The 15,872-nt window shown below is 39.0% G+C and overlaps 1 protein-coding gene across 1 annotated transcript in view; it reads left to right on the top strand.

The window, feature by feature from the left end:
* Positions 1 to 15,872, top strand: part of LOC150082232 (uncharacterized) — a 1,008,282-nt gene that overhangs the window by 774,471 nt on the left and 217,939 nt on the right. Inside the window, exons 117-118 of the mRNA XM_090379191.1 lie at positions 7,380 to 7,521; positions 14,092 to 14,264. Of these exons, the coding sequence (XP_090235317.1) occupies positions 7,380 to 7,521; positions 14,092 to 14,264 (315 nt within the window). The remainder of the gene's footprint in view (positions 1 to 7,379; positions 7,522 to 14,091; positions 14,265 to 15,872) is intronic.

The raw sequence follows: 15,872 nt of genomic DNA, 5'->3' as shown, positions 1-15,872 counted from the left end.
ATAGCCTATTAAAGAGTTATTTGGCATCTAGTTTGCCTTGAACGAACATGGAAGTTAACGAGTTGAAGTTGTCCGGGTGTATAAGTACTGGTTAAAGAAAATTTTATGCCGGAGCTGGACGCCAACCTTTTCCCAAAGAGTGGTTTGAGATTAAAGTAGGCACATAAAGATTTATAACTGAATAGTAAATTAAGTAAGGGGCTTAGAGGGGAACAGGTATCCTGTGTGTTATCAGACACTCAGCCTAAAACACTGATGGATCCAATATCTCTCTATTACAGAAGATTTAGGAGAAGTCCGGTTGGCCTGCCTCCCTAAAATCCACTCATGCACACCTTCTCGATGGTAAGCCCTGTTACGTCACTTAGGTGGCAACGAACGTGTAGAGTGGTTCTCTTCAAGATGCCTGGTCAGCATGAAGAGGAAAAGACCAACCCCTCCAGCAATATGAAAGCACGACGAAACAAATGGCCCTCAGTCCCCAGCAGCTTTCACTCTCCCTCTTACGGCAGCGAGAGGATTAGAGTGGAAGCAGAGGGTGCTAAGAATCTCTGGGTACGACCAGGCTGCCATGCACGGAAACTGAACTTGGCCTGTTATAACGTAAGAACACTCATCGGTGAAGACAGGATATTAGAGCTGGAAAAGGAATTAGAAAATGTGAATTGGAATATCATCGGTTTGGCTGAAACAAGAAGAAGAAATGAATCACTTATAAGTTTATCAAGTGGAAATCTGCTGTACACCAATGGAAACAGTGAAAGGAGTGAAGGTGGAATTGGGTTTCTGGTCCATAAAGATTTTAAAAACAACATTTTGGAATTCAAAAGTACATCACCAAGAGTGTCAAGACTAATACTCAAGATTTCTAAGAGATACAAGCTAAAGATTATAATGATTTATGCACCAACATCGAGCCATGATGATGAAGAGGTTGAAGAAATGTACACTGAAATTGAGAGTCTTCTAGATGAGCAGAAAACCCACTACACTATTATTATGGGAGACTTCAATGCTAAGGTTGGAAAAAGACAAAACAGCACAGAAAGGGGAACTATAGGAAATTTTGGAATTGGTGAAAGAAATGAAAGAGGTGAAAGACTTGTGGAATTTGCAGAATCTCAAGGACTGTCAGTAATGAACACTTTTTTCAAGAAAAGGGTGAACAGAAAGTGGACATGGAAGAGTCCAAATGGATTAACTACTAATGAAATCGACTTCATCCTCACTAACAGAAGATATATTGTGAATGATGTTACCGTCCTGAATAAGGTAAATGTTGGAAGTGATCACAGAATGGTAAGATGTACACTTGATATAGATGTAGGAAAGGAAAGGAAAAAACTGACTCGAGTAAATAATACAAAGGTCTTTGAAATAACAGAGGAGGAGAAAAAGCAGTATGTACTGGAACTTAAGAACAAGTTTGAGCTTCTGCAGACTGCTGAGGACCAAGATATCGACGAGGAATATTACAACTTTTTGAAAGTGATAAAGCCCAAGAAACCTATAGGGAAAAAGAAATCCAAAGAAGAAAAAATTAGTCAAGAAACACTTTTCATGATGAACCGAAGACGACAAATGAAAAGCAAGAAAAACACTGACAGGGAGAAAATTGAGTATAATGAGTTATGCAAAGCCATTAGAAAGGGACTCAGAGAGGACATAAGAAGATTTAACACAAGAAAAGTAGAACACGCATTAAGGGAAAACAAAGGATTTAAATCAGCAGCCATGAGCAGTAATACAGAAAGACAAATGATACTGAAACTGAAGAATAGCGATGGTGTACTTATAAACAGCAGAGAAGGCATAATTCAAATAGCAGAAGACTACTATAGAGAATTATACAAGGAGCAGGGGAATGATGCCAGCAGTGGGGAAGATGGATTGCAAAGTAGCAACACATACGACATACCCAATATTCTTCCTGATGAGGTAGAACATGCATTGAAGAAAATGAAGAATCAGAAAGCCCCGGGGGAAGATAAAGTTACTGTAGAGTTGTTAAAATTGGGAGGAAGTGACATAACACAAAAACTGGCAAGGCTCTTCACAAAGTGCATTAGAAAAGGTGTGACGCCTAAGCAGTGGAATAATGCAATCATAGTTTTGCTGCATAAGAAAGGAGATAAATCAGAAATTGGAAATTATAGACCAATTAGCTTGTTATCCCACATCTACAAGTTGTTCACAAGGGTCATTACTAACAGATTAGAAAGAATACTGGATGAGAATCAACCGAAAGAGCAAGCTGGCTTTAGGACAGGATTCTCAACTATGGATCACCTTCATGTAATATCACAGCTAATGGAGAAAGCAAATGAATATAAAACACCATTATTCCTGGGATTTGTGGATTATGAAAAGGCATTTGACTCCATACAGCATAAGGCAATGTTTCGGGCACTGGAAAGACAAGGCATTGATACCCCATATATTATGATTTTGAAGAAAATATACGAGAGTGCTACCTCCTTTATTAGACTAGACAAAGACAGTAGGAAATTTAAAATTGAGAAAGGAGTTCGACAAGGAGACACAATATCTCCGAAGCTGTTTACTGCTGCCCTTGAGGAAGCTTTTTAGAGGAAAATCTTAATCAGTTATGCACAGCTAGTAAGGATTTTGGACTAAAGATGAATATGGCTAAAACAAAAGTAATGATGAACAAGTATGCCACAGAAAGGGAAATAATGATTGAAGGAGCAGTAATTGAAAGGGTGGAGTCATATACTTATCTGGGACAAGTTATTAGCTGTAATAATGATAAATGGCTGGAAGTCAAGCTTCTAGAATAAATTTTGGATGGATAGCATTCAGGAAATATAGTCACATACTGAAGAGCAATATCCCAGTTTGTCTGAAACGTAAAATAATGGACCAATATATACTCCCCATCATGACTTATGGAAGTGAAACTTGGGCACTCACCAAAAGAATGGAAGAGAAGCTGAGAACTACACAGCGAAGAATGGAACGAATCATATTGGGAATAAGACTGTTAGATAAGAAGAGAAACACATGGATTAGGCAGCAAACGCAAGTAAAGGACATTCTTATCAAAACTAAAGAACTAAAATGGTCTTGGGCAGGACACATAGCTCGAAGACATGATGACAGATGGACTAAGAAAATAACAGAATGGTATCCAAGAGGAGCTAGAAGAAAACCTGGAAAACAAAGGCAGAGATGGATAGATGAAATTCATGAGTTTGTGGGTAGTAAATGGATGCCCAGTGCTCAAAACAGAAGGAACTGGAAAGTTGCTGGAGAGGCCTTCATCCTGCAGTGGATTGAAAATGGCTGATGATGATGATGATGAAGTAAATTTATCCCAGAAATATATCCGACAAAGTTTAATTGACTTCTATTTTGGTTCGAATTGGCCTGTTTGTGGTCCAGATACGTCAGTCATAGTACTATGGCTTTGAAGTGATATGTTTGGTTAGAGGAAGCCCAGATAAATATCTGAGTCTATTCATGAGCAAAACCAACCTTGCTGATAGATAGATCCAGACTTCTGTGGTAGACCACTGTGTTAGTTAGCCGTGTTTGAGAGCAGGGGCGACTCCGTAGCCAGGTGGGAAGGAGCAGCAGTGCATAGCACACGCGCTTCTTGATTAGACCGGGGTTCGAGCCCGTCACCACCAAATATGGAGGATGTGGAAAGGTCAGGGAATGACCACCGCATATCCCGGAGAAATATGGCCTTAGTTGCTAATGCTCCTAAAAAAAAAAACCAAACCATCTTCTTCTTGAGAGCAGGTGATCAGTAGTGTCACGTGTGTGAGATCATAAATTATAAGGTATCCGATTCTGCTATCTTCTGAACAGGATAATGGCGCAGTTATACATAGTTTTTTGGGTGCAGAGCGTTATTATCCAGCCTGGAATCGATACAAGCGGTGTATGGCAAGAAATGTACCAAATATTGCTGGTACCCAGGCGTGGGCGACCTGGGTACGGGTTTGCTGGCATCCACCAGTATGGCACACCCACTGGTGGACGCGGGATTGGTTCGTTACAGCACCGACTACTGGTATAGGTCCGGCTCCACGTACCGAGGTTGGGCACCAGGAATCAGCTATCCAGGTGTTAGCTGCTCTCTGGTGGCAAAGTGGCCTGACATAAAGAACACATACTACAGTACACGCACTAACACATACACAAACACACATTAATATTATGTCAGGGCCGTTTAAAGAGATTCTGTATTCCATCACAGAGATATTAGGTGGAGATAGGCATACGCCTAGGAGCCACCATAGATAGGAAACACATACATATACAGGGTGTTTCAGTTAAACGTTTCAGAACTTCTAAGAGGGGTAGGGTACATCCTGACAACTCGAAATCATATAGCAATGTTGGGTCGGAAATGCTTTCCTGAAGCGGTGTTGTACACAGAAGCACCATAAAGAAAAGAGACCGTAAGTGAGAAATCGTTTTAATAATACATGAAAAGAAGCAAAAGGTACATGGATTAAAGTAAGTGTTCGAAGTTTCTTCCACGGGCTACAATGCACGCCTCACATCTCCGACGCATGGACATCCGAACATTCTGGAATACCCCAGGCGAATTTCGAATTTCTTCGGCAGCTACTGCGATTCTTGCAACCAGCTCCTCAGCATTGTCAACAGGGGTGTCATAAACTAGCGATTTCATATGACCCCAGAAATAAAAATCAAGACATGATAGGTCGGGTGACCGAGCAGGCCAACGCACGGGACCACCACGTCCGATCCACTGTTGACCAAATGTGACATCCAGGTAGTTACGAACATCTCCGCTATAATGGGTAGGGGCTCCATCGTGTTGGAACCACATTGTCTGTTGCGTCGATGCAGAAATCTGTTCATGTCTCAAAAGTTGTGGCAATACTTGCTGCAGAAAGATCAAGTAGATAGGTCCGGTTAGACGACACGGTAACAGGTAAGGTCCGATGAGGTGATCTCCCATAATAACGGCCCATACATTGACCGAAAATCGAATCTGTGCTGCATGACGTCGTATTGCATGCGGGTTCTCGACCGCCCAGATATGGTCGTTATGCGTGTTGAAAATTCCTTCCCTTGTGAAGGATGCCTCATCGGAAAACAACACTTCAGCAGGAAAAAGGGAATTTGTAGCACATTTTCCAAGGTACCACTGTGCGAAAGCAATACGAGGTGCATAATCCTCCGGTTGCTGTGTCTGGACACGCTGCACGTGAAACGGATGCATGTCTTGTTCTCCGAGAATCCTCCAGACGCTGCAATGGGAAACCCCCGACTGCGTTTGCTAGACTTCGTGTACTCGTTCTTGGATTCCCCTGTACATGCTGCAGCACATTCTGTTCGACGGCTGGAGTCCGTGCTGTTCTTACCCTGTCCCTGTCAGCTCTTTCAAATGAACCTCTCAGCTAACCTCTGGTGCAGTCTTGCAAAGAAATTATGACTGGGAATACGCCTCGTCGGATATCGTTCCGCGTACAAACGCTGTGCGGCTGGCCCACTACAATTTGCAGCCACGTACGCCAAATGCATATCGGCTAACTCTGCGTTCGTGTAATCATCCATCCTACTAACTCGGCGTTCTTGTGCGAAATTAAGATTCCCTGCACTAAAGCTCAGAATTTTCGATTCTGCCCATTGGTATATGATTTCGAGTTGTCAGGATGTACCCTATCCCTCTTAGAAGTTCTGAAACGTTTAACTGAAACACCCTGTATACACTGCTGTACTGGACTGGTATCGGTAGTTTATATTCATATGGCCACACTATGGTTCACAGAATGAAGAAAAAGCTGACACCAAGGATGGTGTCAGCTTTTGCTTCTCATTCAATAAGGGTAGCATATCAGCTGTGGTGTCCAAGGTCCGGGACCCAATGAAGGCGATTTCAAACCATTAGGAAGTGCTCCAACAACATCGCATTCCACGTAACATAACTTTAAGATACAAGAATCAACCTGCCAATTTCAGCCATATGCCGAAGTGTAGCAGACTGTTTGCGATTGGGTTTATCATCATGAAGGCAGTCGAGGAAATTCTAGGATGGAAAATATCCGTACGCTTGGTGAAACAATCGGATAATTGTGACTCAATTGAACAGATTACAAGTTTAGAAAGAGTTTCTAATGAGCTCCATCCCTATGCATTACAAAATTGCCAATTTCATTAGTATAAGTTATTATAATAATTTCATTTTTAAATTAAAAATTTTAACTTTGATTATACGGTTTATGCATTGCGTTATTGAAAGTGCTTGGGAAGATGTTTCCTAGGTTTTTTCTCACGTGTAGCTCCTGTCTAGAGGGTCGTGTTATATTCCATAAAGCTATACATGTGTTATACATTTTATCTTCACCATTACGCAAAAATAGTTATCTTTGCGTATCGTTGTGCACTCTTGTGCTGACATCCCTTTAAATGATTTTTGAAATAAATCGATAACATCAATTGAGTTCTCGCATTTTTCTGTGCCTTCGAGGAAAGTTCATTGAAGTTCTTTCTGTAATGGAGTTTGCATGGGTACCAGCTGACGACTCAAAGGCACTAATCACTCGCCCAGCAGCCTTTATATTCAGAAAGAGGAAAAAACTCCTAGGAAGTAAAACATTTCCGGGATATCTCATTACAGTCGACAAGAAACTGTTGATGATAGCACTATACTTGTTTACTAGAACTATTGGCAGTAGCTAATGAAACTATTCTTGTAGTCTGCAGAGATTAGCAACAGGTGCCAGTGCAGCGAGTTGTTTAATGACAGGCGTTTGCTTGGGTCTGTGAATTGTATGCGTTTCTGGGTCTAAATATAGATCTGCTCCCTTAGGTTGGGGAAATTTAGAGCCCTAAGTCCCTTTTACGACATCATACCGTTATGAATGAAATTCTGTTTCATCATTCTTAATTTACAAACACTCAATAAATTTAATGAAATAATATTTAGTTTTGACAAAACCAAGTCTACTTCTTCTATTTTGCATATATTGTATTGGATAATATATCCAGTTGTTGTTAATGACATAAGTGAAGCCATGTCTCATCGAAGAGAGAGAAGAATGAATACTTATAATATTTTATCTCTTAAGTTAGTCCCTTTACATTCAGCTTGTCTTGAAATACAAAATCCGTTTGCTTATTTTTTATTTAATTTGAAATCACCTGAGAAATATATATTTTTTTACTTTCGGATGAGCAAGAAACTTGAATTAACCCTTAAGTTCAGGAATTCCGGTACCTCACAGCCTAAAACTGACTCCTTGTCTTTGCTTACTGTCTTATTTTGCATTCTTCCCCTACCTCCTATTTCTAATATGCGTTTTGCAACTCTGGTGTAATCAAATATCGAACGACCTGTTACACTGTCTTTATGACTGATTTCATATTTCCAGATGACATCGAGATTATTGAGAAGTCTGAATTGTACATTCCACCAAAATTCATTAAACCTCTTCGACCTCTGAAAGCTCCTGAAGGCGAACCAGTAGAAATGTCAGTGGAAGTCACTGGGGTACCAGAGCCAACAATCACATGGTAAGTTGCCTGATCACTAATCTTATTACCAGGATAACTGAAAAGGCATTCCTTATCCTACTTATAGTGGATGAATAAAGAATATTTTTAGTGCTGAGTGTTATATTCTGATGTATATGATAATATAACATGTCCTTGTCTTGTACAAATGATTAATGATCAATACATGTCAACACGGATAACGGTAGGGTAGGGTAGGGTAGGGTACGGTAAGCAGCAGCCGTTATCAATCCACTGCGGAATTGAAGTCTCCTCAACAATTCATGTTGAGGGAAATGGATCATAATCTGCCACGCTGGTTCAGTGCGGACTGGCAGATAGACCGTATTTAGCAGTCAAGGGCTTGAACCCCGATCTACTCAACACGGATAAAGTGGATTAAAATACGGTGTGCTGTTTCTTCAAGAAAAGTAGACAATGTTATTCGTTTTAAGATGTTTGCTATTTACAGCGAGTGGTTTGTTTTAGGTGAAGCTGTATAAGCTTGTTTCTTTGCATCATTTACCAACACTAATATATATGACGTTGCGAAGCACTGGTGTAAACAGTTCAAATATACCTTTGGGGGTGGTATTCAAGACAAGCTACAAAATGTCCCTTTCTAAATGTCATATGTGGAGTAATTATATGATGAGGAAAGTTGAACGGTTGAATTTTGACCACCATCTCATTAATACTCGGAAAATCGCGTGTAAAATGTGCTTCATTCATGGTTCTGTGTAATACACTGAGTAGCAAGTGAGACCTCTTTTAGTTCTCAGAACAGCTTCAAATCGTCGGCGCATGGACACTATGAGGTACCTAAATCGTTCCACATGGATGCAATTCATGCAAAATCGATGAAATGTTGAACTACCCGTTTCAGACTGAGCCGATCTGTGCTCCGAACAGCACGTTTCATCTCATCCCAAAGATGCTCAATCAAGCATGCTCCTGCAACCATTACAGTACTATCCCTGCCTTGTTACAAAGCGCATTATCCTGCCAGAAGGCTCTCGTGTGTAGCACAGTTGGTAGAACCGTCGTCCTCTCCACACCGAGTGGAAAAGACCTGAGTTCGAATCCTGTCAATGATGTGGGGAATTTTTATGGGTATTTTTCACAACATGGCTGAGTTAGTTGGTCTCAGGTGAGGGTGGCATGGTTTTATATCCCGTAAGCTTGGGATTTTATTCCAGAAAACAACAAAATCAGAGAACACACGCAATTTACAGGCATTATACATGGCGCAATATGGCCTAAGTTGCTTATGCGCCTAAAATTCTATAACAACAACCAACCAACCTGCTAGAATTAACCACTCCCAGATGGATAAACTGTGAGCATGAATGCATTCTCACATGATCGGCAACAATGTTAAGTAGGTAGTGGCATTTAGACCTTTATCCACTACTATCATGGGACCAAACATGTGACATGGAAAAACTTCCTAAGACCATCACACTTCTGTCACCAATCTATAGTATTGACACTTGTTACTAGCCTTATCATTAGAACATTAAATTGAGTAAACAGTGACATGAAATTTTTTTCCTTATAAATATGAAAAACCGGCAGGGAGGAAAGTAAAATTTTAGTGTAAATTTCTTCAAATACAATTTTAGAACCGATGGACCATGGAGAAATTTCGAGTGGGCTCCGAAAAGGTTTAAAATTGGTTAAAATATGTTCCCTACATAATTTAATGATTAGAATAAAATGTTCTTGTTACTCCAGGACGGCCACAAAGGGCAACAGAATTTTAAAAGGTAAAGATAAGAATATTACCGTATTTAAATCAGGTAATATTCTAACATGTAAGTGTGTAAGCAATATTCTAATGTGTAACGGGAAGTACAGAAAGAAATTCAACAATACACATACAAATATGATAGCTACTGCGAACTAGCAAATGACCAAAAGACAATAGTGTGATTAAGGGAATTCAGTGGACCATAAAACCTTTTATGAATTTTGTATTTTTAAGGGATGTTACTAGCTACTTGTTAAATTTGTGGAACAATTACTTGTATTTGCATTAGTTGTTTTGTACTTTGAAGCCTCTTACTATTTGAATACAATAATTATAACTTGATGCAATATCTGCATTGCATTATATCGTATAATATCACCTATACATAAATCTGTTGTGTACACTATCATAACAAAAGTTATGGAACACTTTCTTTTACAAAATACTGTATATATTTATTTATACAGTATTAATACAGAAATTAATAATATGGTGACCTTTCGCCGAAATGACTGCTCCAATGCAAAGTTAAAGACTTTCTACTAATGTCTAGTCGAAAACTGATGGTATTGTGTTCCACTCCTCTTTAAAAACACTTCAGTCAGTTCGTCATCTCCACTAACGAATAAAGCAAACAAACAAACAAAAAAAAAAAAAAAAAAAGAAAAAAAAACACCTCGTATTTAGGGAACGAACGACCAGGGAACACATCCATAAATTGTGCGTGTTCCCTGGTTGATTTGCCTCTTTTGCTGGACAAAAAACTCGAATTTCGGGGGGCAGGGAGAGAACCTTTCTGTACACGCCTGAGACTGACTAACGCAATCACGGAGAGAAAAAAGTCCATAAAATTTCCTCGCGTCATTGATTGGATTCGAACCCGAGCTTTTTCCACTGGTGTGTGAAGAACGGTGATTGCAACCACTGTGCTACTCGCGCAGACTCCACTAACGAAGAGAGAATTTTTGGCTTTGCCCTAATTCGACATTCAGTTCATTTCAAAGATATTCAGTCGGATTAATGTCGGAGCTCTGTGCTTGTCCACTGTACAGATTATTTTATTTAAACTGGACATTTACATTCTTTGCTTTTTGACATGTAGCGTTCTCGTATTGGAAAATTAAGGGGCCGTTCCATAAATTTCCCACAATATAGATCATACAGAATTATCCAGTCCATCAATGTAGGATGCAGCATTCATGGTTCATGCACTGAAACTAGTGGATCTAATCCATTCCACGACGAGAAACACCCCAAGACCATGACAATCCAAACTACGCAGTTGCGATAACGTATTCAGGAAGTAAGCATTCCCGGACATCTATATTCAAACTTGTTCATGAGACTGGAAGAACATGTAGCATGACTAGTAGGACGACAGAATCCAATGCCGGATTTAGTAGTCTGTGGGAGGAGGAGCCCTAGCGTACCGAATTTTACAGGCACAGGCTAGTAAAGTATTTTAATATGAATGGTATAATGTCTTATCTTATTCATGTAATCCAGGTCTCATCACAAAAAAGTAGACGTGTTAGAAGAAAACAGAAAACAGATTTGGAATCAGCATACAAAGATATCTACACATTTTATAATTGCAATTCAGTAGTGAGGTTTTCTTTCGGGACTTCGTATATTATTTTCATTAACAGAAACGAATGAATAATACATAGATGAACGATTAACAGCGTGTAGCAGAAAGTGGGATGAAATAGAGAAAACGAAAAAGAAAGAGGTATTTAGTTGAGGTCACTGGATTACTGAAATGATTGTATTATGTTATTTATTATTTAATTATCCGATTATTTTATTAATTATTTAATTATCTCTAATGCTATAATTTAAAAACTAGACGTGGTGTATAAATTAAATTAACAACTTTTAATATTTATAGAATATCATGTGACAAATTAGATGAGAGTATTCTCAATGACTTCCTTTCAGATGCGATCGTGTAATGATCTATCAGAATAGCGAATCGCGTACACATGTACGTTAAAGAAATGCGAGATTATCCATTTTTTTATGGAGTAAAGAGAAGAAAACAACAGAAACACACCAACAAATTATGATTGTTTTTGGTGAAGCACAATGTCTGAAAAGTGTTCGTAAGTAAGGCGATTGTTTAAAGGCTAAGCAAATTTAATTTGCTCAAGAATTTAATTCACTGCTGTTATTTTTTCTGAAACCAAACGCATCATTAGAGAGAATCATCGTGCAACTGTAAGAGACTTTAGCCAAATGCCATAAGTAGAAAAAAACCACAGCTTCTTGATGGAGTCGTCGTCATCTTCAACAAACATAACTCACATACATACACACTGTGCAACTGATAGCAGACTGGATGGAACACTTCAAATCATGTTGCATATGCGAGTTCTGATTTAGCACCTTCAAATTCCTATCTGTTTCTTTACCTCAATGGATATAACAACATAATCGCCATCCTCACCATACTGAAGTGGAAAATGCCCGGGTTCGAATCCCATCAATGATGGGAGGAATTTTTATGGGCTCTTTTTTTACATGTGGCTGAGAAAACCTGTCTCAGGCGAAGGTCGCACGATCTTCTCTCCGGTTTCTTGACTACAGAATACACGCTAGTTGTTTGTTGCAAGGTTCTAGGCGTATCAGAAACTTAGGCCGTATTTCGCCGTATAGCATTGACATTATCATCATTTGCCACTACTAATTACCATTAGTAGTGGCAAATGATGCAAGAAAGCAAGCTTATACAGCATCACGCAAAAGAACCACTTCCCATTTCACCTGTCCATTCCCTTCCATTCCTTAGTTTGCCTTGTTCTTCCTTGAATTTATTTAAGCTTTCAACAGCAACAGATTTGTGTTCCAGTAATCGACCACCCGCTGGCTGAAGGTAAACTACCGCACATTTATTCCGCAACCGTCCTTCCTCGATTTGAATTTATGTCCCCTTTATGCAAAGTCTGAGCAGAAGGAAGAATCCTATTAGCACTGAGCTTTCCCAATCCATTTAAAGCTTTAAACACCTCAATCAGATGACCTTGTGGGTGCCCAGTCTCCAGACGCTGCAATTTTCAGAACTTTGCAGTTTGCCTTTCTTGGTAAGAGCTCTTCTTTGTTTCCTTCACTAATCTCGTTGCCTTTCTCTGTACTCGTTCCAGCAGCTCTACACCCTTCCTAAAATGAGGCCTCCAGACCTGTATGCAGTATATAATAATACGTCCGTAAATTGCGCGTGTTCTGTGCTGTTTGATGCATGAAAAACAATGCTATCCGAGCCTGATTCCGACTAACTCAGCCGCATTGTGAAAAAGACCCATAAAAATTCCTCTCGTCATTGACGGAATTCGTTGAGGTCTTTTCCACCCGGTGTAGGAGGGCGGCGATTCTACGGAATTTGCTACCCACGAGGGCAGAACACACGCAATTTACAGACACAGCATATTGTCGCCTCATAGCCTTAGTTGAGTTGGCACTTAACACACATGTTCACTCACTTTATGCATCTTCCAGGAAAACATTTCCTTCACAATTAATAAGCAGTGCGACAATGATGTTACCTGTGTCAAACACTTCCCTGCAACAGGGTTTTCGAAAATCTCACCAAATTTGGATAAATATTTGATTGCTCATGTCATTATGCTGAGAAAGAGATTACATTTATTTTTGTAACTAAACATAATTTCTGCTCTGTATCTCATAACTTTTGAAAAAAAAAGCAGTGAAGATTATACATTCCGATTTGCCCTCGAATCATGCGGATGTGAAAAATGAAAATAGTTTTGATTAATTTACAAAGAATTTGAATATTTTAATATAGCATTTGATATTTACGTTTTTATCCAGTATCATCCTTTTAATCAAATATATAACTCAATAAACTTAAAAAACTTACCTGAATTTAAAACGACAACTAAAATCAAGAACTCACAATTGTGTCACTTGGGGAAAATAAATCACCTCCAAGAACAGCAACCCAGGTAATTTTCTATAGCTTGGGCCAGCACTGTTCTTAATCTTACTTTTGCAATTATTTACAGGATTTCTCTGCTTGTAGAACACGTACTATACAATATAAACAAGAACCGTCCTTCATCAAGGTAGTGAGGATATGACGTAATGCAAAAAATAAAAATAAAAACATAAAAATAAACACCCCAAGGAGTAGCTGAAGAGACTGAGAAAGACCTTAAATGGATGCAAGAAAACGAAAAGGTATACTTTAATTTGATTTGGATTAGATAAGGAAAAAATAAGAATAGTGTAAAAAAATTTAACCCTAGGTCCACGAGGCTTGTGACAAGCAAGATCTTATCAAGATGGAAGTGCTCCATGGTAATGTCGACACACGAGATACCAACTTTAGGAATTTTTATCTTCTTGATGTATCACTTGGCAGTTATCTGATTTAGTGATAAGGCTGCTGCTACGCACCAAGCTCTCTTTTTTCTTTTTTTTTTTGACTAAATTTTACTTCCGAAAGGAAGTACCTTTTTTTTTTTATTTCGCAGTAAAATGTTTGCAGCTTCCTTAGAGAAAGCAGCACATCGTAGTGTGCTATTCTCTATTTGCATCTGATTCGCTTAGTATAGTGATCTTAATTCGCAGAAACTTGCATAGATTTGAAATGGTATCCCCCACCTCTTCAAGGACAACAATACCCTTAGCTGACTACCTACTTATTGTGTAATATTTATGATCGACTCAGCTAAAACAAATATTCGTTTATTTTCATCCGGAAAAAGGCATACTTTCCATGAATTTATTATAGGAAAGCATATTTTTAGTTCTGCTATTATATTTTTTTTTATCTTTAATGATTCTGCTAATTGCTAAGTCGTACGTGTATTGTGCAGGTTCCACAATAATCGAGAAGTCAAACCTTCGAGAGATTTTAAGATCAAAACAGAAGATCTTAAGTCGACACTTCTTATAACCGAAGCATTTCCTGATGATGCTGGAGTATATGAAGTGAGAGCGAAAAACGAAGTTGGACAGGCGACCTCTGCTGCAAACCTGATAATTGTGTGTAAGTATTGCTTTAAATGTTTTTCTCTCAGTATAAAAATCTGGCTGCATTCCCAAGTATCTTTTTTAAGACTCTCCGCAATGCACCTTTTTCCCGCTAACAAAATCACCAGTTCTAATTATTTGTCATGTAACGAAAGCCATTTTGAGAGTGCCCAGTAAGAATCGTAATAGATTCTTTCTGTTCAATTTCCTTACAGAAAATAAAAAATAGTTTCTCAGCAAAATGAAATTCAAATAAAAAAGGAATTATGGTTTTTGGCTGACATATTTTTTATACTCGTATATAAAAATATTGTTATCCAAGGTAGGTTACAAACTATAATACCATATACGCTGGTTTCCGAAAGTTAGGCAGCATAATCTTATAGTACATTTACTACAGATATTGTACGGATTGGGTGAATAGATCGTTACAAATCCAATGGGTGGCGCAGATTTCGAAAATATCGTATATCCAAATTAGCATGGCCTAATTGCACAGTGACGTAATTGCTGTTCTGGCCTATCTTGGCAATCGCACTTTATAAGGCGGCTGACAGGAAAGCGAGCTTATTTCCTCGCTTAGTGAACCAACTATTCACATTACCATTTCTAGTGTTAACAATTTTTCAAAAGAACCAGCTGCCTGAATGTTGTGCTGGCGAACTACTGTATGGCTTGAGGTCGGTAGATCTCAAATAGATACAGTCCGATGGTTTAACGTCGATCGTGCGTAGGTAGCTCTAGGCCAAGACCTCGAAAATGTTCGGTTTTCGGCATGAAGACGCAGGTTGACAGTAGCATTTGTATCTGCCTCCATTATAAGCAGGAAATTACATGATGATGTAACAAAGCAAGACAAACTATGGTGTGTGCTTCCTGATCCCACGTCACAGGAGAGCGTCTGAATGGTGTAGAGAACATGTTAATCGAATGTAAGACCAATGGTTCAGGTTTACACGATAAAGTGATTCCAAAATGTATTAATCTCCAGGGAATTACTGACACAGGACCGCTCCTAACCGTGCTGCAGAACATTAAGTCGGCTCTGCAGAACATTAAGTCTGTGTGGCAGACTACGTAAACTTAATACTCAGTCAGATGGAACAGTTACAGAGTGATGAGGGATTCAGATTCCGTAAAAATTATGGTTTAATTATAATAAAACCCAACGGATGAGGTTAGGTAAGCGAAATCTGAGTATGAGAAATCGCTAGCCAAAAACACCACGTATTGGAACAAAGAGTTTTATTCGTACGTAAATACGAAGAGTAAAGAGAGTAAACTGGAGGATATGATCTTTGCGCAATGGAAACAGAACATTCATACATAACAGCGGATATGGATGACGAGATGCGTATCAACCTTCACAGTAGGAAGCCACTTTGGACTGGAGGATACTATTCTAATGTACCTGAGTATTGTAGCATACATGGAAACGAGACGAAATACTTTGGTTTGAACTGTATAAGGAAAAAATACTAATAATGTAAAAAAATTGCCCTGTTTCAAGCACGACGGTGGAATTTTCACAATGAAATGGGACAAAAACAGGGGTCATAAGTACAAAATACCAGAGGAAAAGTAATATACTGGAGTTCAGGAAATTTACGTTTGATCAGAGAGT

Source organism: Mastigoproctus giganteus, chromosome 8 (genome assembly GCF_048544385.1).
Source record: "Mastigoproctus giganteus isolate SK-2022 chromosome 8, ASM4854438v1, whole genome shotgun sequence".
NCBI classification, from domain to species: Eukaryota; Metazoa; Arthropoda; class Arachnida; order Uropygi; family Thelyphonidae; genus Mastigoproctus; species Mastigoproctus giganteus.
Note: the sequence above shows the minus strand (reverse complement) of the source record. Positions and strands in the feature narration are given on the sequence as shown.